Source organism: Arvicanthis niloticus, chromosome 2 (genome assembly GCF_011762505.2).
Source record: "Arvicanthis niloticus isolate mArvNil1 chromosome 2, mArvNil1.pat.X, whole genome shotgun sequence".
In the NCBI taxonomy this organism is placed as follows: Eukaryota; Metazoa; Chordata; class Mammalia; order Rodentia; family Muridae; genus Arvicanthis; species Arvicanthis niloticus.
The window spans coordinates 125,900,988-125,923,280 of NC_047659.1; the positions used below are offsets into that span (position 1 = coordinate 125,900,988).

The 22,293-nt window shown below is 50.9% G+C and overlaps 1 protein-coding gene across 19 annotated transcripts in view; it reads left to right on the top strand.

The window, feature by feature from the left end:
- The window catches only part of Epb41l1 (erythrocyte membrane protein band 4.1 like 1), a 119,836-nt gene that overhangs the window by 83,600 nt on the left and 13,943 nt on the right, over positions 1 to 22,293 (top strand). For 5 of the 19 annotated variants that reach the window (XM_034495472.2, XM_034495480.2, XM_076930104.1 and 2 more), the window contains 11 exons: positions 48 to 200; positions 2,556 to 2,653; positions 2,869 to 3,044; positions 4,423 to 4,571; positions 5,455 to 5,490; positions 7,662 to 7,844; positions 11,020 to 11,118; positions 14,480 to 16,342; positions 16,834 to 16,944; positions 17,991 to 18,398; positions 20,053 to 20,157. In XM_034495472.2, the coding sequence (XP_034351363.1) occupies positions 48 to 200; positions 2,556 to 2,653; positions 2,869 to 3,044; positions 4,423 to 4,571; positions 5,455 to 5,490; positions 7,662 to 7,844; positions 11,020 to 11,118; positions 14,480 to 16,342; positions 16,834 to 16,944; positions 17,991 to 18,398; positions 20,053 to 20,157 (3,381 nt within the window). The remainder of the gene's footprint in view (positions 1 to 47; positions 201 to 2,555; positions 2,654 to 2,868; positions 3,045 to 4,422; positions 4,572 to 5,454; positions 5,491 to 7,661; positions 7,845 to 11,019; positions 11,119 to 14,479; positions 16,343 to 16,833; positions 16,945 to 17,990; positions 18,399 to 20,052; positions 20,158 to 22,293) is intronic. The other 14 variants (XM_034495483.2, XM_076930110.1, XM_076930112.1 and 11 more) reach the window with 12 other exon arrangements.

Here is a 22,293-nt window from a genome sequence, read left to right on the forward strand (position 1 = left end):
GGCTGCCTGGCTCTAGAACTCTCATCCCATGCTCTCTTCTTGTGCAGGACTCTGAGGGCATCGATATCATGCTTGGTGTCTGTGCCAATGGCCTGCTCATCTACCGGGACCGCCTGAGAATCAACCGCTTTGCCTGGCCCAAGATTCTCAAGATCTCCTATAAGAGGAGTAACTTCTACATCAAGATCCGGCCTGGGGAGGTGAGCCTGGTTCAAGCTCTCTCCTCACTCACCCACACACTTCAGGGTGACTGATCCTAATATAGTGGACCCCAGAAGCTACCCTGGGTTTTTCCTACCCAGGAAACAAGAATGAAGTTCTGGGGCTCACAGAAGATGGATTTCCTTCTTCCCTACATCTCTGTAGACTTCGGACTCTGGACATGTGACTCCATATTTTGTTTATTTGTGTGTGTGTGTGCATGTGCACATGTGCACGCACATGCACACACACACTCATTTACATGCTCATGCATGTAAACATGCACACATGTGTACATGTGTTATGGTTCACATGTGGAGGCCAGAGGTCACGTGGACATTTTGCTGTAGTCAGTTTTTTCATTACACCATTATTGGTCCTGGGGATCGGACTCGGGTTATCAGACTGAGTGGCAAGTGCCTTTTATGCTGAGCCGTCTCACCAGCCCTGGACATATGCTTTCAAGCAACATGTGAGCATATGTTCTCACATATACTTTATGGTCAAAAATAAAATGTCAACCATGTGGATTCAGGCTACAGAGAAAAGTCAGTAAATGTGTGTGTGCATGTACAATTTTGCCTGTGTGCAGTAGTTCACTGTGTCTGCATACCAACACACACAGGCGTGTGACGACACACAGTAGGACATCCTACTGTCCTACTGTGTGCACACCTCTTCCCCTTTAACTGCACAGTCCCCTCAAATGCCCTTTTGATTCTGCTGCTGGACTAACTGTGGCCCACCTGGCACTCCTCTGTGACACCACTGTCCCAGCCACAGCAGCCACGCTCTGTCACCTGTGAATCAGATCCTGCCAACTACTGCCATCTCCCCCACACCAACTTGCTGTCACTGTAACAAAATACCTGACGTAATCTGACTAGAGAGAGGAAAGGTTTGCTTTGGCTCGCAGTTGGGCAGGTTTAGTCCGTGTCTGATTAGCCCATGGCCTGGGCTCATGGGGAAGCAGCACATTGTGGCAGGGGGGCATAAAGGCCTAGAGTGGCCATGCCATGGTCATGGTGCAAAGTAGACAAGAAGTACAAGACACCAGCCTGTGAGGGCATACCCCAGTGTCCTAAAAACTCCAGTAGACCCCACTTCTTAAAGGCTTCCTGCCCCTTCCAAGTGCACCACACTGGGCACTGAGTGTTTAACACCTTCCCTTTGGGGACGTTGAAGATCCCGACTGTAACACGGCCCTGGCCTTGCGTCCTCAGCACTAGGCTCACATGTCTGGAGAGCAGCCCTTTCTCTGAGCGTTTTCCCCAAGCCTGCCCAGCAAATCCTTCATTCTTCTCATCGCTCTTACCCATATCTGCAGTGCTCTCACTGATTTTGTCCTCTGTGTGTGTGTGTGTGTGTGTGTGTGTGTGTGGTGTGTACATGAGTGTATGTATGTGGTATGTGTGTGATTGTACATGAGTGTGTGTAGTATGTATGAGTATGCATATGTGTGACTGTACATGAGTATTTGTATATATGTTTGTGTATGTGTGTGGTGTATACATAAGTGTGTGTATAGGTGTGTACATCCATGTGTGCTGTGTATGGTGTGTACATGAGTGTAAGGAGTGTGGTATATACATGAGTGTGTGTGATGTGTACATGAATGTGGGTGTGATGTGTGGTTGTACATGAGTGTGTATATGTGTGTGGATGTACATGAGTGTATGTGTTATTGTACATGAGTGTGTGTGTGGTGTGCACATGAGCGTGTATGTGGTTATACGTGTGTGTGGTGTGTACATGAGCATGTATGTGGTTGTATATGCATGTGTGTGTAATTGTACATGAGTATGTATGTGTTGTGTGTTTTGTGTACATGACTGTGTATTCTGTGGTCATACATGAGTGTGTGTGATTGTACGTGAGTGTATGTGGTATGAGTGTGTGCACATGTGTGTGGGTGGAGATGCAAGGCTGACTGAGGATGACTCAGTCATTCTTCCACCTTATCCAGTGAGGTCTCTCTGCCAAAGCCAGCGCTCACCAGTATGGCTGGTCTGGCCAGGCAGATCACCTGTGGCCCTCCCTCTTCCTCTTCTAGGGCTGCAATTGCAAGTGATTTGCTGTACCCTCCTGCCTTTTATCTAAGTCCTGGGGACTTGAACCCAGGTCCTCAAGGTCTCAAGGCAACTGTTTAGTGATTTTGAGACCTCCCACTCCCTAGAATCTTCTGTGTTAATCCCTCCCATGTCCAACACAGGACCTGTCATAGAAAAGGCCTCAGTCCACCCTGTTTCCATACATGAGCATGCAGAAGTCACACCTGCCTGAGGAGAGGGTGAGCAGGTGGGCTGGTGTGTGGCCCAGGTCCCACCTCTAACCGACTTTTCTTGGCGTCTCAGTATGAACAGTTTGAGAGCACCATCGGCTTCAAGCTCCCTAACCACCGCTCCGCCAAGCGGCTGTGGAAGGTCTGCATTGAGCACCACACGTTCTTCAGGTGAGTGGTATGAGGGAATAGGATAAGAGAGACCATGAAGTTCAGGGGAGCAGGAAGTGGAGCTAGCACAGAGGCGAGCCCCACCTTTCCCTAAGTTTCCCCTTTTGGGACTGTGAAGGGTAGTTGGTGGGACACGGGAATGAAAAGCCTGCTGTTGTCTGATCTTGGGCCTGACAATGCAGGTTTGGGTCCTCATCTGCATTACTCTCTTGTAGGCTGGTGTCTCCAGAGCCCCCACCCAAGGGCTTTCTGGTCATGGGCTCCAAGTTCCGGTACAGTGGGAGGACCCAGGCACAGACCCGCCAAGCCAGTGCCCTCATCGACCGTCCCGCCCCCTTCTTTGAACGTTCTTCCAGCAAACGCTATACCATGTCCCGCAGCCTTGATGGAGGTGTGGCTCGGGCTGGGGCTGGAGTAAGAGTGGTCCTCAGGGGAGACAGGGGCATGGACAGGGCAGGTTCTACAGAGGAGACAGATAGTGGTAGTTGTGGTAGATGCACCCAAGGTTGTTTGCACCATTGCTCCTGGGCAGTGAGCGCTGGGTCAGGTCTGTCCCACAGAGATGTGACATACTCTCAGGACTTCTCTGGGTTATGACCTTGGAGAGTTCCAGGTTCTGTCATCCGACTTTCTAGGCCTCTAACCAGGAAGCTCTGTAGCACACAGGTTGGCATTCTACCAGGAGAGTGACATCACATGGTTTACATGGAGGCAAGAGGACCTGGTCTGGGCCTGGCCCTTCCTACAGGCCCCATTCCTAAGACAGGGCTGAATGAAACCTGGATTGGAGGGAAGGTAGCAACAGACAGAGGTTAGCCCAGAGCTGGGGGAGCCTGTCAGGGAGCAAAGCCTGGCCTGTCGTCCTGAAGGTTACACTTCTTGTGTTGACATCCTGAAAGGACACCTATAGAACCTTCCCCTCTTGAAGCCTCAACTTAGCCTATCAAACGGAGATGGTAATTCCAAGGCTAACCTCCAACACAGAGCAGTGCAAATCAAGCCAGACAGTCACTTTGTGGAGGGAAATAGCCTGAAATGTCATCACGAGAGGGAAATGGGCGTCTCTTTCTAATGGAGGCCAACCCCCAGGTTCTGGTTCTTTTCATGAAGTTTTTTTTTTTTTTAAGCTTTTTTTTTTCTACTAAGACTCAGTCTGCAACACTTTGGGTTGTGCCCAGGGCTTGGTGCAGTCTTTAAGCCTGTTCTTCTTCTATTCAGAAAAGTATTTTAGAATTGTGGCAAGAGAGATAGACATTAAGGAATCCCTTTGAATTCCTGTTGATTTATAGAGAAGGTAACCTTCTTTCTGTAGCCTGCTGCTGCGGAGTAGAAGCTAATCTCTCTGTATTGCTAGATACTGATATATGAGACTTGCTCGGGGACCACAACCCAAACAGTAATGTTTGCTTGGCCAGCACCGATGGAAGGCTCCCTCCGAGGCAGACACTCCTAAATACTTAGACACGTTAGTTTGTTTGGTCCTCACCTCATCATTCTGGCATAGATACTACTTACAGACGAGGAAACTGAGGCACAGAGGGATTGTGTAACTTACCCACTGTCACACAGCCAGGAAGGGTTGGATTTGAGATGCCCAAGGCTGGGAAACAGCTTTGTGACTCTCCAGCCATGGACCAGGGTATGCAGCGGGTTGCAGTGAGGAGGCATTGTCCCGTTGCTCATGTGGCTAGGCAGTGGTGGGGCTGGCTTTCTGACTGTGCATGGGGAGCTGCCTCACACAGTCACTCTGCCACCTCTGCCCACTTTAGCCGAGTTCTCCCGCCCTGCTTCAGTCAGTGAGAATCATGATGCAGGGCCTGACAGTGACAAGCGTGAAGATGATGCCGAGTCAGGTGGACGTCGATCAGAGGCCGAAGAAGGAGAGGTCAGGACACCCACCAAGATCAAGGAGCTGAAGGTAGGTGCCTACTGGGATGCCATGCACTCTGTTGCCCTGGGGAACAAGGAGGGTGGCTGAGGCACAGATGTACCCTTGGCCTTCACAGGTCCTAATTGTATTCAGGCACCCTTGCTGTGGGGCACACCACGGACAGGACCTGGACATGCAGAGTGTGGTGGGGGTAGAGGTGCACATGCTGCTCCCTTTTCCCCAGCTTCCCTGAGGGTGCTAACCTCCTAGGAGACTCAGACACCCTCTTACTTAACTCCTTGTCTCCCTTTTAACCATTGTCTGGCTCTCTGTCTCCTCTCCTCTCCTCTCCTGAGCATATCCAGGACACTAAAGACCTCAGTGTGGAGAATTAATGTGTCCTTTCCTGCAGCACCGCCCTCACTGTGGACACCACCCCCCCCCAGCATATATATGTATATGTACATGTTTTCCCACCCTTAGACTCAGGCACAGACATGATGATAGCGCATTCAGGCGCGCAGACTTGGCCTCACACAAGCTAGGTGTGGCTTCCTTGGCATTGCTGAGTGGTCCTTTTCTGTCATGTAGTCCTGTCATGTGAATCCAGGTCCCCTAAACACACCCTCTCTGCTGGAAGCAGCTGGAAACCCCAGACACTTGTCTACCCTTGAGTGTGTCTTCACCCACGAGGCCTCTGGTTCCCTGGCCCCTCCTTTGCCTTCCTGGGATAGCTACCTGCTTCCTGCCCCACACGTTCCTCTGTCCACCCAGTACCTGTGGGCAGCCTAGCAGCTTTCCTGGCCTGCACTGCATGGTGGGGCTGGGTGTGAGTGCACAGGGCTACTCCGCTGGATCAGACTGGAGGCTGTCTCTAATCTGTTTGTCCTACTGACCCTGCTGGTTCCTTTCCCTCCCGCTATCCCACCAGCCGGAGCAGGAAACCACGCCAAGACACAAGCAGGAGGTACTGCATGGACCCGCCCCTCCCCCCATGGCCATCAGATTCACATCTCATTCCATCCCTGGCTCAGATCCCTCACCTTCATCCTCATGTCTGCCCTCCTTCCACACCCTCCTCCATTATCTTCCTTTCTGGTCACTACCCTCCCTATTAAGCTCATGTCTTCAACTCCCAGGATAGATTCTGGTCCCATTTGTGTGTGATACCCGCCCTCCAATGTCCCTCATTGCTGGGCCTGGGAATCTATGCTTGCCTCCCACCCCACTTGCATCCACCAGTTCTGTGCATCATTTAGCTCCTCCCTCCACTCCACCCTCCCTTCCTGAGCATCACCTCCTCCCCACACCCCCATCTTCTCTGTGCTCTTTGTATCTCCTGACAACCAGATGTGAGGGCGGGGCCCGGGTGGGGAAGGAGGAGCATCTGCTCTGTCAGACTCCAGTCCCACTGCCCCCCTGAGTGGGCTGCTGGTGCTTCCCTGGAAACCTCCTCTCCTCTCTTCTCATCTTCCTCTTCTCCCCTCCCATCAACTCCCGCCTTCTACCCCCACCTCTTGTTCCCTTTCACAGCACCCAGATCTCCGTGGACCCTCCAGTACAAGACAGGCAGTTTATTCTTGTTGAGAGCAGGCCATAGTCAGAGCCTGGTCATGGTATCCTGTGATCCAAGCTTCAGCCCAGCTCCACTACCGACTCTGAGTCTTAGAAACACTTTGTGGGCCCTGATCTCCAGCTACACAGCACGGCAGGCATTGCCTGTGACTCCAGCTATACCTGCCTTATTCTTTTGCCAGGCCTTGACACTCAGCCCTTGGTCTCTCCAAGGCCTTAGGCTCCAGGAATCCTAGGACCCAACAGTTGTACTTTTCGAAGCACAACTCACCCACAAGGCCAGCAGGCCCATTTGGGATCATCTCCTGTTAAGACCCAGTCACCACTGAGGCCTGTCTCACGCCCTGTGCAAAGTCCACAGTTGATCTCTCAGATAGATGTTGTCTATAGGCAGCTTAGCCTGGGAGGGAAGCCTGAGGTCCAAGCAGGTGCCTGGGGAGAAGGCAGAAGCCTCGGTTGCATTGGCTTTCTTCCTGAGAAGGTTTGAGAACAACTACAGTGATTCTAAGATACCAGAGCTGAGTCCAGGGGAAGATTCTAGCCTTACCCAAGGGCAGATTATCTCCCAGGTGGTTCCCCTCAGATAGCCTTGCAGATAGTCTTTGGGCTGCCCGTCCACTCCTCTCTGCCCCAGAAGATGTCCCAAGCAGATGACCAGCGTTGGCAGCTCTCTGTGGCTTATCCTCACTGGGCCCAAGCACACTACTCCATCTGTAACACTGGCATGGACTCACATGTCATAGACAAATTAGGGACACACTGGGACTCAGGCTCTGCCGAACTTACTCTTGTGCTAGGCCTTGCAGCTCATCTCTCTTCTTTCTAGTCTCAGATTTCTTTGCTCCCACACGCACTTCACTTCCACCCCATCATCCTGGTCTCTCTGGCGGTGCCTGACTCTTTCTACTCTTAGAGAGTCAGTACTCAGAAGGCTTCTGGAAGGTTCTGGGTGCTGGAGAAGGCAGCAGCTCATGACAGAGAATGCTACATAATCTTCCTCTGGCCCTGAGGAAGGGAGCAGAGCCTATTTTTCTAAATGAGGTATATTTTTATTCCAGGCCTCCATGGGGCCTGGGCAGTTGGATGGGGGCTCAGTAGAGCCCAGAACTGAGCACAGTACTAAGTTCAGTGGTCCAAGTCTTGACCAGAGGTAGGAACCATGATTCAAGAGGGCTCTGGGAAGCCAGCAGGCCAGTGCAGCTCAGTGAACAGAGCAGGAATGTCTCACCTTGGTACACGCTACTGACTGCCCGGACCATAAACAGGAAAGCCCGTGCCTGACTCCGTCTGTGCTCAGAGCACAGTGGGAACCCAAACTTGCAGGCTCAGTGGAGTTGAATGTTCTTGGGTAAGGGAGGCAGGGGAAGAGAGGGGCATCATCCAGACACCCCACCCCTGGTCAGGCACCCACTAGCGTTCAGTGTCTTTGTTTCCTTGGCTCCTTGGACTGTTATGAGGGGGACAGTGTAGGGATGGGTGGTGGAAGGTGGTGGTGCCATTTTTCCTGTGTCTTCTGCTCATAGTAGGTCATCTTATACTTTTGCCCTCTCCTCTCATGCCTAGTTCCTGGACAAGCCAGAGGACGTCTTGTTGAAGCACCAGGCCAGCATCAATGAGCTCAAGAGGACCCTGAAAGAGCCCAACAGCAAACTGATCCACCGGGATCGAGACTGGGAACGGGAGCGCAGGCTGCCCTCCTCACCCGCGTCCCCATCCCCCAAGGGCACCCCTGAGAAAGCCAGCGAGGTAGGTAGGATGCCGCAGCCCTTGACAGGGACCGCGTTTATCTTCCACACAAATATGTGTCCCCTTGTTGCCTACAGGCTGGTGGGAAGGGGAGGCAGGTTAGGCTGAGAAAGTCAAACCCACTAACCTCTGGATCCTAGGGACCATCTTAAAACACGAAAAACTCCAAAAACTCATGGTAGCTTGTTTGTATTCCCCTCCAGTCAAGCAAAGAAAAATGGGGAAAGGGTGTTTGTTAGAAACTGAGGTTCCGAGACCCCATGTGGGACCCACTGAATCAGCTGTTTGCCAGGAGAGTTCCAGGGAACCAGCCTTTTAAACAAGTGCCCCAGGCAAGTCTCTTGCATACTCAACTTTGAGAACCCTGGAAGCTCTACCCAGGAGCCAGACCCTTGGGGCTTATGTGAAGGTGCAGGGAGAGCGTGGTCCCTCTTGGAAGGACTCTCAGGGTTCACCAAAGTGGTAAGGCCCATATACAAACCCGACTGCTCCTGAGACTTTCCCAGAAGGACCCCATGTGTCCTGTACTCCAGGGAAATCATGGGGCTAGTTTCTTAATTGAGAGAGATTAAGATAGGACTTGGGGAAATCCCATATCTATACCCCAAGCTATTGTATTAGCATGTGCTGAATCTTGGAAGGATTTACCCGTTTCGATGTAGGCGTCTTCTCTCTTAAGCCTCTCTCAAGCTCACTGATCACCAGATTGATTGTGGTCTAGACTTAGGCTCCTGGTTTCATTACCTGTCAGCTGGAGGACTCTGAGCTTGCTTCTTAATCTCTCCAAGGCCCTGTTAGGTGAATAAGGATGTTTATAAAGACCAGGTGAAATAATGCCCAGAGAGGGACCACATAGTCACTATGCTGTCTGGTATGAAAAACTTGGTGTTCCTTATGGAGTCCCAGGACTGTGCCTTGCAGAACTCCAAATCAAAGAGGGCCCTGGGAACCCTTCTCTGTTCAAAGGCTGCCTTCTACTGAGACCCAGAAAGACAAAGACTGGCTCAGCATGACGGCTGCGTTTGTTGTGTTCCACGAGTCACTGTGCTTGTCTTTAGTTCACAGCTGACTTGAGGAGAGACCAGATCGTGTGCAGAGCAGGCGAAGAGCCAGCTGTGTGCGTGCTTTCTCTCCAGTGCTTTGAAAATTGGCAATGCAGCCATGATTTAATTCATAGAGCATTTGATTGAACCGGTACTCGCCATGGTCTGAGCTCACCAGATAACAGAAAGCTTGTCTTGTGAGGCATAAAACAGACACAGCTGGGGTTCCATAGCTGCCAACATCACACAGGCAGGGTTGCTTTGGGGGCCTTGAAGCCTGGTACTCTAGAGAGGAGGCAAGTTTCTGCACCTACTAGCTGAGGTGACAAACATGACACTATGTTGTCAACTATGCATGTCGTGATTGACATTTGTAGTTAGCCAGGATGCACATGGTCCCCGGGCTGTAGATTGGACAGGCCCCCTTTCTGAGGGCTTCTGAGGTCCCAGCACAACCAAGACTCAGACTGGTACATGGCACTGTCCACTTCATTCCTTCGGGAAAGACTTGGCCATGGTGACTTCTAACAGTCCTGAGATGGGCCAGGTCTTGACCTGGGTACAACTGAAGTGTGATGGAGAAGCTACCCAAAGGGTGAGATGCCTGCAGAGAAAGAATGGTTGCGTGGTGAATGTTGGTGAGCTAGGACCGGAGTTGAGGGGTGTGCCCCACCTACTGGTGACAACTAGAACTGCTGGCAGAGGGACCTTATTAAAGCCTCCTTAGCCCTGAAAACTCCTGAGGAGCACAGGAGCCCACCTTGGAGTTATGGACTATTCAGAACTGATTTTTTAGTTCCCTTGGTATTTATGGGTTCTTGAGGATTTGCAAAATGGGGAGGAGCCACAGACAAGAGCTTGACTCTCCTCTGGTGGGTGGTGTTACACCTGTGAGCCTCATTGCATAGAGCATCTTATAGGGGACCAGAACGTCATTCTGTTGGGAGGTCACTGGCAAGGCTAACTGAAACAATGAAGTTGTGTTGATAGTTACTGGGCCACTGCTGAAGGTGACTAGATCCCTGGTCCAATATGGCTCTATAGAGGACCCTGCAAGGGCAGACCACCCAGAACTCCCAGAGACATCTCTAAGCCTGTTGGGTCCCACCCAAGCCAAGGGGGAAAGCAGCAGGAACTTGAACCATTCCCATGGGCAAACCCAGGTAGTTTGAAAGCCAATTGTATATGTGTGGGGGTAGTGGTGTGGATGTGTGCACATGTGCATTACTGTGTGTGTGTGTTTGTGTGTGTGTGTACATTTGTGTGAAGACCAGAGGTTAACATTGGGCATCTTCCTTAGTCACTCTCTACTTTTTTAAATTATATTTTTGTTTATTTGTGTGTTCATGTGCAGTGTGTATGTGTGTGTACAGTGCATGTGTCTATGTGTTGTACGTATGGAGGTTAGAGGACAACTTTTCAAAGTCTCTCTTTCATCCATGTGGGGCCTAGGGATTAAACTTCAGTTTTCATGCTTGGCAACAGGCACAGTCACCCACTGAGCCGTCTCACCAGCCCCTCTACTTCATTTTTGTGATAAGCCTCTCACTGAACCTGGAGCTCACTGATTCAACTAGTCTGTCTGGTCAGTGAGCTCCAGGGATCTGCCTGGCTCCTCCTCCCCAGAGCTGGGACCATACCTTGGCTTTTTTTCATAGATGCTGGAGATCTGAACCCAAATCCTCATGCCTGTGTGAGAATTTTACTGATTATGGTATCTCCTCAGCTTCTCAACTTTTGAAATATATGACTGTGACTTCACCTACAAGTTGGAACCATAGTCTAAGCCCATGGCACCTCAGGCAGGCTCGAAGTCAGAGTCTAAATGATGGTATTCTAAACTCCCTCAGAGTGTTAGTGAGAATGAGGGCCTGGCCAGAAGCCACAGGATTGCCTTGTTACTGTAATCTGTCTCCCCCCTCAGAATGGCTCCTTCCTGACTGACCCTATGAACTAACATGATAGTATGGGGTTTACAAAGCCAGACTATTTACAGACTGTGTGTCTCTCCTGCTCTCTCTCTCTCTCTCTCTCTCTCTCTCTCTCTCTCTCTCTCTCTCTCTCCCCTTTCCTCCCCACTCCCTCTCCCCTTTCTCTCTCTCCTTTTCCTCTGGCCTGGGCCTCCCCTGCAGGCCCAGAGGATCCGGGACACTTCTCAGCAGGACTTGGTACCTGGAACAGCAGCAGGCTTGGAAGTGTTCACTCAGAAAAGCCTCGCAGCGTCTCCTGAGGTTACTGTCTTCACTTTCCCACATCCCTTCCCCCTGGGCCTCCAGCCCATCCCTGTCCACACTCCAGGATCTTAAGAAAGCCTTTTCCCTAGGGTGAGGTGAATAGGCCAGACTCTGCCATGGAGAGGATAGCAAAGATGGTCCGTATTGTCCCCGTGTTATAAATGGCAAGAGTCCCCATCCCAGAGTCATGAAGGGCCATCCCCTCCCTCATCTGTTATGTATCAGTTAGGACAGGATTGCAGCTATGCCCAGAAGACAGAAAAACTGGTGTCCTCTAGCTCCAAAGGGGCAACGCCATGACCCTCTCTGCAGGCAGGCTCTGGCATTAAGCTTGGGATGTCTTGACCCTTGAGTGTGTCCTGCCCTGAAATCTTGTCTGTTTAGAAGCCTGTGGAATAGGGTGTGGTCTTCCTTCCTTCCTCCTGCTTCCAGCCATCTAAACTCATTGGACATTGGTCTGATTCTCCAGGAAGGCAAAAGTAGATGTCTTCCTTCCAGAAGCATCCTTGAGTTTGTAGAGAGGCAAGCCTTCTAAGTGAGGAGGGCATTGCTTCTGGGTCCAGATGAGTTCAGGTCAAGGGTTCTTGGGGTTTCCCATGGCCCTGTGTGGATGCTGGGGATGGATCCCCCAAACTCCCTGTCTGCTGAGGTTTCATAATCTGTTGGAGTTGGAAGTCTACTGATAGGAAAACATCCTTCCTCTAGCCTCTGTACTCCATCTGCCATGGCTTGTGAGAGTATACATGCTATTCCTCCCACAGAGAAAATTTCTGTAGCTGATGTGAGTTTGCTGTGAATGTAGGAAGGAGATGAACAAGCTCCAGACAAGGGAAAATACGAACAGCAACTCTCCTTGAAGTCTTTATGTAAAAGTAAAAACAAACCATTTCGTGTTCTCTCCTGAGGGCAGTGAGACGGGACTCGGCAGCAGCCCAGCGTTAGGGACATAGAGATGTCCTGGTATCTGGAGATGCTTTAGAAACAAAGACAGTGCCTTATGGGGACTGAGCCAGTGTGCATCTTTCTCCAGTCATCTGCCACATCAGCCTTACTGTTTAATCTACCGTCGACAGGACCATTCGTTCTTTCCTGCCTTCCCATTTGCCCCCCTTCTGTCTTATCCCCCCTCCCACAAGGTCTTTCCATGTTGCCCTGGCTGGACTCAAATGAGCATGAAGTTTTCTGTCCTTCTGATCAGGACTTCTTCTCGCTACCTAGTGGCCATGGACCTGCTCTGCAGCCTCCCTCAAGCCGTCCCTCGAAATTGAACACCTCCTCTCTGCACCTCTTCTAAAAGCTTCTCCTAGGATGCGAGTTCTAGAGAGCCCCCTTCCTGGATCCCCTCTGATCCCAAATGTAATTGAGAGTTCCAAGTAGGGCCTGAACAGCCAGGAGTAAGCAGAGCTGCCCTCTGGGCTTTCTTCTTGTCCATCATGAAGTAGACTTGTCCCCGTCTTTGCTCCTGTGGCTGGACAAGAGGCTCTATCAGAAGGCAGGGACACACTAAGCAAGGCCCTGGAAAATCAGGGGCTCAGGAGAGAATACCCGGAGGCTGACCTGTCTGCAGAGACCCAAATGTTGCACCGTCTTGTGACTCAGATCAGATGTGGCTTGGCCAGTGCACTGGTGCCAATCAAGTTGTCCTTTCTTTTTGTAAATATGCCCCACCCCCACCCATCCTTAACTGTTGCGTTTTTAGCACCAGAGCCCTTGTTTCTTCCCTCAGCACTACTGTGTGATCTTCTGAAAGTGCCTTCATTAGGAGCCTTGGTTTCCCCCTCTGCAACAAGGTTGCCAACTGGAGTAAATTTAATTATGTAGATGAAGGGTTGGCACTGCCTGGCATCTAATAACTAAACATTACCATGTGCTTCCTTCCCTTCTCTGCCTCTAGGATGTGTTCCTTCGTGTCTGTGCCAGCTCCCACCACACACACCATTGCTCCTCTAGCCTGTTTGCTATTTGGAAGTGGAAAGGGAGTGTTCCAAAGGGGGCTTCTTTGGCCAACTTTGACCATCATCACTAGACTGATAATATTAGATGCTGAAATGGAAGCAGCTGACAGACCTTGCTTTCTGAGGAGATGAGACAGGTTCTTACCTCTGAGGCTGGCAGAACAGGTCCTTCTGAAGCTTCAGGTAGAGACACCTGAAACAACATCTCAGAAAGCTGTACTGAGTCTGGACCTCCCCTTCTTTTGATCTTTCTTATTGGCAAGATTCTCTTAATGAGGTCAGATTCCCTGACCCAGGACAAAGGTCTAGCAGTGTTCCCTTGATTTGTACAGCTCCATCAGATTGTATGGGCTTGGCAGACTCATCACCAAGTCACAGCCTGAGAAGGAGCCCTGTTTCTGGGAGGAGTTTAGGTAATACCTCATGGTGACAGCAGTCTTGGGAGGGTGGGAAGGTTAAACCTCAGAGGTCTTGAGTTCTGGGGTCCAAGAGTTGTTTTCATCCCCTACACTTAGATTTGGAGATTGATTTCCATGTCTGTATCTTCAAGGCATTAAGTGAAGGCCGTGACTCCAGGCCGTGGGGCCATGCAGGACTTCAACTTCCCTAACAGAGCCTCTCACTGTTTGCATTATACATTTATTAGATGGACCCCCGATGAGATTTTGTGGGGATAAAGTATTCTATGGTCCCAAGAGTAAATCCCAATGGTCTTAAAGCTCTGGTAATGATTCAAGAAGCAAACCTGTCATTGACCCTAAGCTGCTGGGAATGGATAGAGGACTGTTCTGTAAAATCTGACAGTGCCACCCTGTCTCTTCAGTACTCCTGTCTGTGGTTCTTTCCTTCCGTGGCATGATCTGGTCAGTTCTCTATTTTCCATAGGTTTTGTTAGAATTATCCAAGGATTGGTCTTAAAATTGTTTCTTTTGGGCTGAAGCTCGGAATGTTCAATCTGTTTAAGCCAGTGCTCCAACTGGTGCCTTCTCTAGACCTGTCCCCCTGGAGAGAGGCGACACTGGGTGTCTTTGGAGCTCTTTTGCCTCAAGATTCAGAGATTCCTTGTGAAAGTATCTTCCCCTCTAACAGTGGCAAGTGTTCAGTTACAAGAGGAAGAGGCCTGGCCCATGTGGCTCTCCCTTTTCCCTTTGTCCCTAGGGAGAGCACAAGAACCCATTCCCACTTTATCAGGTGGGAATCAGTGATTGAAGAGGGGCTTAGTGGGAAAAAGAACGTTGGCAGTAATGATGGGCTTTGTCACACCTTTCTGTCCCTGGCCAGTTCGGGGGACACAGCATCAGACCCTTGTTTGTTAGATTTGTCCTTTTTTACCAAGGGAAGAGGCCATCCCCTCAGGTGCCTGCTATTTCATGTTAACTCTTCTTGCTCCAATTGAAACACAGGGCTCAGAGCATTGGGTACTTATAGAAAGAGTATACACTAGGCCGGAAGACCTTGGCCTCCTAACAGTGGCTGCCACACAACAGGAAGAAAGTGAAGCAAGCCTCCCTGAGATCCTCGCTGATGGCAGACTCTCCAAGGTAGACATTCTGGTGGACAAGTTCAAAGTTGAAGTGGCCACGGAAGAAACAGTGAGAGCCAGAAGAGCAAGTACTCAACAGCAAGGGAGAACGATTGCAAGCCCAGAAGACGTTGAGACAGTGAGAGAGCAAGACCCGTGTATCAGGGGAGGTCCCAGAGAGGATGCTCGGGCTGCGGGCTACACGTCGACAGACAAGCTTCTCGAGGGCTCCAAGCTCAGGAACCACCGAGTCTCAAATGGTCAACTAGAGAGCCAAGTAGAATTGAGCAAGGGGCTGGAGAGGCCCCAGACCTGGGGAAGACCAGCAGCTTCAGGGGTTGGGCCAGTGCAGGGAGCGGTTCTTTCTCCTGCATCAGACAAGGGTGGACTCCAGTCCTTCCTGTTGGATCCAGCCCAAGCAGAAGCCAGAGCTGACTCAAGCGATGAGACTGACACCTCCTTCGCAGAGAGGAGCTTCTGTCTCAACTACGGAGAGAAAGACTCTGAAGACCAACTTCTTGCCCCACCCTCAGAGGACAGAGAAGAGCACCTGGATGCCCCTTCTGGAGACGGGACCTGGTTGGAGCTAGCAGGGGTGCACACAGAGAACTGGGAGCCGAGGTCCTCAGACCCAAGGGCTACTGCCCCCGGTTCCAGCCAGAATAAAGATGAAGCCCATCTGGCTTCCTCAGCAGAAGAAGCCTGGTCCCCCAGGGACCATGGAAGACCTGATGACCTGCAGGGAGCTGCTGTCAGTCAGACTCTTGAAGAGGACTGGGAAAACGCACAAGGGCTGGAAGGAGAGTCGGCCTACCCAATGGCCAGTGTAGCTGAAGATGAGGTCCCCATGAGTATAGATTGGTTGGGGAAGACTGAGAAAAGTCCCCCTGGGAGAGGAGGAGGGGTGCACCTAGATGCCCAGGCTTGTGCCCTTCTGAGGACCATTCCTCCCTGTGTTAGGAAGCCAGCCAGGCCAGACCAAGGCAGCTTCCTGCCCAAAGAGAAGAGGGCAGTTTCCATTCAAGCAGTAGAACCTGAGACAAAGGACAGGGAGGCAGTCACCCCCCTGCCAGCCTCCTCTGGTCACGCTGAGGTTCTGGCAGCCATGGAGGACACTTCTCTAAGTCCAGTCCCTCCTGGGTCAGGGGAGCCTTCAGAGTCCAGAGATTTCTTTAGAGATCAGTTCCCTGTAGTTCTCAAATATATCCATCTTCCTGAAGAGATCCCAGGGCCCAAGGACCCACAAGGTGAACGCAAAGCACCTCCAGTTGCCAGCAAGAAGCCCAGAGTTGTCCCTGAAGGAACCGAAGGACCTGCACTCCTGGGGTTGATGCTCCCTTCAGGAAAGCAGGAGACTTCACTCCAGGATAGGGACCAAGGGGGTTCCCAGGAAGATATTAGCAAGACCTCAGTGGCTAACAAAATTCGGATATTTGAGATCCATGGAGCCGAGGCTTGCCGAGCCAATCAGGGTGAAATGAGGACCCTTCCACAGGAGCTGCCTTCGGAAGCTTCCCCAGGACAGGTAGAACAGCGCAATAAGCTTCTAGATTTGGGCTTTGTCCAACTCCAGCCCCCTGGGGACTTGGCCAGTGCCAAAGTTACCTGTTCTTCTCTCATGCCTCTGGCTACCCAGCACTATGGGGAGGGCACCCCAACTACCTCCCACCAGGAAAGATGCACAGACCCAGAGCTCGTGTCCCCCGATTCAGGCTGTGAAACCACGCTGGAGGAAGCTACTGGGGTAACTGGCCACGTTAGCCCCTTCATCCACTAAGTCCCCATTTGTGGAGGCTGACCGCATGCTACGTGGCTTCTTAGAAGCATGCTTCAGAGGCCCTCGCCATTCCTGCAATGACACTGCTTGTTCATCCTTAGAAGGTCTTCTCCTACATGGTCCTGAGATAGCCCAGACTGAAAGATGGGGCCATCTGCTTAGCCCTTGTTAGCTTGTTATATCTCCAGCCTTTGCTGTGATCTTATGTTCAGAGGATCACACAATGGCCTCAGAGAAGGAGCCACTGGCAGCAGCAGTTTACACACTTGCTTTGCCTTGCCCCTCCCACCTGCTGGATTCCTCCCTGTCACGCTTGGCTTATCCAGTGGTCTTTCTTCATCCTTTCCCATCCCTGTATCCTACCTTGTAGAAGCTGACAGTTCAGAGGTTTCCTCCACTCTGTTTCCCTCTCTACCTTCCTTCTACCTCCTTAAGACTAACTGTCTTCTCTAATCCAGAGCAAATCCGGAGATTCGGGCAGGGAAGACAAGAGCTCCTTCGGCCGCTTAGTGCCAAACACCCCCGGAAAGGGGGGGCGTCTGAGATTCGCCAGCCCTCCCGGCCCTCAGGTCTCTGCAGTCCCTCTGTGCCCGATGACTTGGTCATCTTCATCCAACTGGGATGTGCCGTTCCCTAGATTCCCACCTGCTCTAGTAGCACCCCCGTGTGGCTGTTCACACTCTGGCTTGTCTGCAATGTATTCCTCACACCTCTCAACCTTCCGGAACCTGGCCACTTGGAGGCTGGTTAACAAGTGAATCTCTGAAGCGTACTGAAACAAGTTCTTTCAGAGTATTGTATGGGTGTTAGATTGGTCTTGCAAAAAGAAAAGTCACAAACCAAGCCAAAAAAAAAAAAAAAAAAAAAAAATGCATGCGTGGTGTTTAATCCCTGACAGGCCAGTTGAGAGGTATGTATTTAGGACACAGTTGCTGGTTCTCCTTGGGTGTTCCCTTGGCCTGCCGTTGTCAATTACACTGATGTGGACAGAACTTCCTCTCAGTGGTTACCATCGAGTTCAAAGTGGTACTGGTGGCTCCCGGGAAGCTGGAGTCCAGAGGGCCTGGGCCAGTGTTTCTTCTTCCCCTGGATGGTGCTGCCCCTCCCCCAAAGACTCAGTGCAATTGACAGGCTGCTGGCTTCCTCTGTGTTCCTCCAGCTCCCAGCTCCAGCCTCTCTGCCTCCTCTCCCGGGTTCCCCTGAATCCCTGGCCTTCATCCTCAGATTGCCTCTCAATGCTGCCTGCACGGATGGGCCTGTGATCCGGGCCTCCATCCCTGCCTTTTGCACAATGCGGCTTCTAAAAGGCTTTTGGATCCTAGCCTTGCAGGGACCTCCTGTCCAGAACTCGCTGGAAGGATGTTAGCTTTGTACTTGCTTTGGCATCCATGTGAGCCCCTCCAAAGGAGTATCGCTACTCTCGAGAAGGTTTTGCTTTGTTTCATTTTGTGTTCGATTCCACGGAAACCTTTCTGGGGTGTTTTTTTCACTCCCTGGCCTGCTCTTCCACTTGGGAACATTATCACAGCCTTGAGATTTCCTCTGGCATTCACCATCTTGACCTCTCTCTCTCCCCACCCCACATCCCCATCTCCCTGATTTTATCTGGCCATAGAGAGCAGGGCTGAGGGAGGGCTCGGAGGAGAAAGTCAAACCACCACGCCCACGTGCCCCAGAGAGTGACACGGGAGATGAGGACCAGGACCAGGAGAGGGATGCGGTGTTCTTGAAGGACAACCACCTGGCCATTGAACGCAAGTGCTCCAGCATAACGGTCAGCTCCACATCCAGCCTGGAGGCTGAGGTGGACTTCACAGTTATTGGTGACTACCACGGGGGCGCCTTTGAAGACTTCTCCCGAAGCCTCCCTGAGCTCGATCGGGATAAAAGTGACTCTGAGACAGAGGGCCTGGTGTTTGCCCGGGACCTCAAGGGGCCGTCCAGCCAAGAGGATGGATCTGGGGGCGTCGAGGACAGCCCGGATCGAGGGGCCTGTTCCACCCCAGAAATGCCCCAGTTTGAGGTACAGTGGAGCTTCATGGAGAACAGGGCACTGCATGTTCAGAGGGCTCTGAGCCATGAGTAAGAAGAGCAGCCATCAGCTGCAGCCTGAAGTGCTGTCTGGTGTTGCATGACTACCCCTCGTAGAACAGCATGGTTCTGCAACGCATGTCTGCTATGTCGGTCCACCACTTACAGGTGCTCTGTGGTGTTTTAACCCCCGTGACCCCCATCACTTGCCGAGGTCAAGTGATGGCTTACTGACTTCTTGACCCCCTGAACTGGGTTGCATGGCACGTGGAGAGAGAGCATGTGTCTGTGGACTCTTGAGGCTCCCACAGCTGGTCTGAACACGGAGTGGTTTTTCTTGATGCAGACCAGGGCTCATTTTAGCAGGGCCTGGAGAAGAAGCAGTTATTTAAATCTATCAGGTCCTGAAACGTTAGGGCTGGCAGTGGACACTCCTGGAGAAGAGAAGGTACATACAGCCTTTGGGGAGGATGCAGGGCCAGTGTCTGAGCTTCTGTGCTTTGTGGACCCCTTGGTAGAGCTGCACAGAGGATTCTCAGGAACCCCCCCTCGCCCTTTACCTCTGGCTGATCCTCACCCCCCACTCCCAGACAGCGAACACTAGCTTATTCACCCTGAGATCCTACTCCATGCTGTGCCCTCTGGGTGGAAAGTTTGTTCTCCCTTTCCATGCCTCACCATGATCCAGGACAGCTCACACATCCTCTCTCCATGCTTTTCTGGCTACTATCTGGCAGTACTATCCCCACCACATCCTGCTCTGCCCTGCCATGCTCCTCTGGCTCTAACATTTCTCAGCACAGTCAGGACAGTGGCTGTTGCTCTGTCCTTCTTCCACCAGGTGGTAGCTGTTCTAAGGCTGAGGGACACTGAGGGACGATTAAATGAGTGAGCAGCTGGATCACAGGAGTCTGGAAGAATCTCTCCTTTCTCCCTCCTCCTTCCAACTACATGAAAAGCTAGATCCATTCATCAGACCTACAGTGTATATAGCCATGAGCTAGGCCTGAGAGAGGAGTCAAAAGAAGCTGATCATTAAGCTTGAGACACCTAGAATATAGTTTGTAAGCTGGTGACCCTGGGCCACATCTGGCCAACTGATGTGTTTTCTCTGGCTTTAATTTAAAAAATTACAACACTGTATTTTCTTATATCATAAAAAATACCAAATAAGAGCAAACCATGCAGAGGCTATGATAACAGCCACCCCTGAATGGAATACCACATGCTTCCCATTTCTTTCTGCTAGCTAGCTCCTTCACCACTCCCATCCGTTGCCTGGCCCCCGGATCCTTCCATGTGTGTAGTTCTTGCTCTGAGCATCGGTTTACATGAAGTGACCAAAAGGTGTAGGCGATGTGTGTGTAAGGAGAACACCGAGCATCAAGTTTAACCATCCCAGTACAGCCTCAAAAGACATGCAGCCCCTGAGCTGTGGGGTCAGGCCCTCCTCATGCGGGCAGTGGCTTTGGCTCTCTCTTAGGGCTGTTTCTCCGTGACACCAGCCATGCCTTTACATACGTCTCCAGAAACTTGACCAACCATGGGGGTGGGAGAACGCTTTCTCCTCCCACACCCCTGTTGTCTGTGAAGAGGAGTTTTGACCGGGCTTGAGTTTTGAAGTGTTCCCTTTATGTTCCTTGTAGTCTGTGAAAGCAGAAACCATGACTGTCAGCAGTCTGGCAATCAGGAAGAAGATTGAGCCAGAGGCCATGCTGCAAAGCAGAGTCTCCGCTGCAGACAGCACCCAGGTAACCCTTGCCCCTACTGTAACCTGACACAAGGACTGGGCGTATTTGGGCATAGGGTCCTCACTGAAACGGCCAAGCCCTTTGGTCAGCCTTTTTCTTCCCCCCATCCTCTCTGAGGTCAGAGATAGGACAGGGAAAAACCATGCTTTCCCATCTGTAAACGGGGGTGATCCTGCCTTCTCCCTCTTCCTGGGAGTGTTCAGTACTCATGGCTGCAGATTAGGGCCATGGCTTTCAGACTGCTTGATAGCTGTGGGGAGGTTCTTTCAAAGATGACTTGGGGTAGAGAAAGGGAAACACCTCAATCACTGTTTGGCCAGAACAGCTCACCTGGGTCATTTTTTATGCATGGAGGTTCCACATTCGATTGAGAATATGAACAAACCAAGCCCATAAGACTGAAGAATGTGTTAGTGAGGTGGAGCTCGCTTTCACCCTGGAGCAGGCTGGCCTGCCTGGGCACAGCACACAGCTTAGTGCACACTTCCCTTGTGTCCTCTGTGGGTCTTCAACTTTGAAAATGTATAGGTCTGAGTTTATGGATATGAGCAATTGCCCCTAGTTCTTCTTGCTCACAGGGCTTCAGCATTCAGTCCCTTCTCCTGGTGACCAATGGGGTTCCACCTCCAGCACAGACAACCTGGAACGTGACATAAAATAGCACAAATGTATTTTCCAGATTTTTCTCTCTTACTGTTACAGTGTGCCAAGTAACGACTCCTAAGAATCCTAAGCTGGGTCACCCGGACAGGCCTCTGCCTTCTCTGGCTTGCTTTGCTTTAGTAACCTTTGTTTTCAATGCAAAGTATAAAGAAACCAAAATGACTTTAAATCCCATAACCTAGCAGCTCTCATCATCAAAACCTCAAAATGTCCAGTTATAAAACTCAATAGACTGGATGGCATTATTCATATGCTGTCTCCGGGTGGCGAATAATAATAACACAGATGTTCACATCTGTATGTACTTGAAGTTTTTAAATAAAAGTGACTACTGACTCTTACAGTGTACCCTTTGCTCTCAAGAAGTTTAGAACTTACTCATTTGCTGTCTCTGTGTCTCTGTCTCTCTGTCTCTATCTTTGCCCCACCCCCTTTCTCTCTTCATGAGACAGGGTCCCTGCTGGGTATCACAGGCTGGCCTCAAACTTATTGTGTAGTTGAGGGTGACCTTGAACTTCCTCCTGCTTCTACCTCCCATGTGCTGGGATTATAGGTTGCACCACAATACCTAATTTTTGTGCTGTTTTTTTTTTTTAATGGGGTCTGGGAATAGAACCCAGGCTTCATTCGTGCTAAGTGAGCACTCTCCCTGCCGTGTGACCTCCCAGCCCTGTGACCTCCCAGCCCTGTGTCCACTCTTCTGAGTCCATTTGGGAAGCACGTTCTAATTGTGTTTCCTTCTCCCCTCACTGGACCCCGTGGTGGATTTTACCTTTCCCAGTATTCAGTGCTATGGTAAAGTTTCCTTGTTCATATTTCTGGGTGAACGTTTAAAAGTGTCAACTTCTGTTGTAGTTAGGGTTTCTGTTGCTAGGAGAAAACATGATCAGAAGCTACTTGGAGAGAAAAGGGGTTTATTTCAGTTTATAGTTCTCAGGTCATGATCCATCACAGAGGGAACTTCAGCAGGAACCTGGAGAGAGAAAGTGAGGCCAAGGCCATGAAAGAATGCTGCTTACTGGTTGCTCTTCATGGCTTGCCCAGTCTGCTTTCTTTCATTTCTTCCTTCCTTCCTTTGTTTGTTTCTTTCTTTTTCTTTTCTTTTTTCTTTCTTTCTTTTTTTTTTTTTTTTTTTTTTTTTTTTTTTTTTTTGAGACAGGGTTTCTCTGCGTTAGCCCTGGCTGTCTAGCTCTATAGAGCAGCTGGCCTTGAACTCACAGGCCTGTCTCTTCCTTTTCCTGAGTGCCACCCAGCTTCAGCCTGCTTTCTTATACCATCCATCTGCACAGGGATGGTGCCGCCTCCAGGGACCTGGGTCCTCCCACGTCAGTCATTCACCAAGAGAACCTGACAGACTTGCCTACAGGCCAGTCTTGTGGAGACATTTTCCCAGTTGAGAGTTCCTCTTCCCAAATGACTTTAGCTTGTGACAAGTTGACATTAAACTAACCAACATGACATCAAAGGGTAACT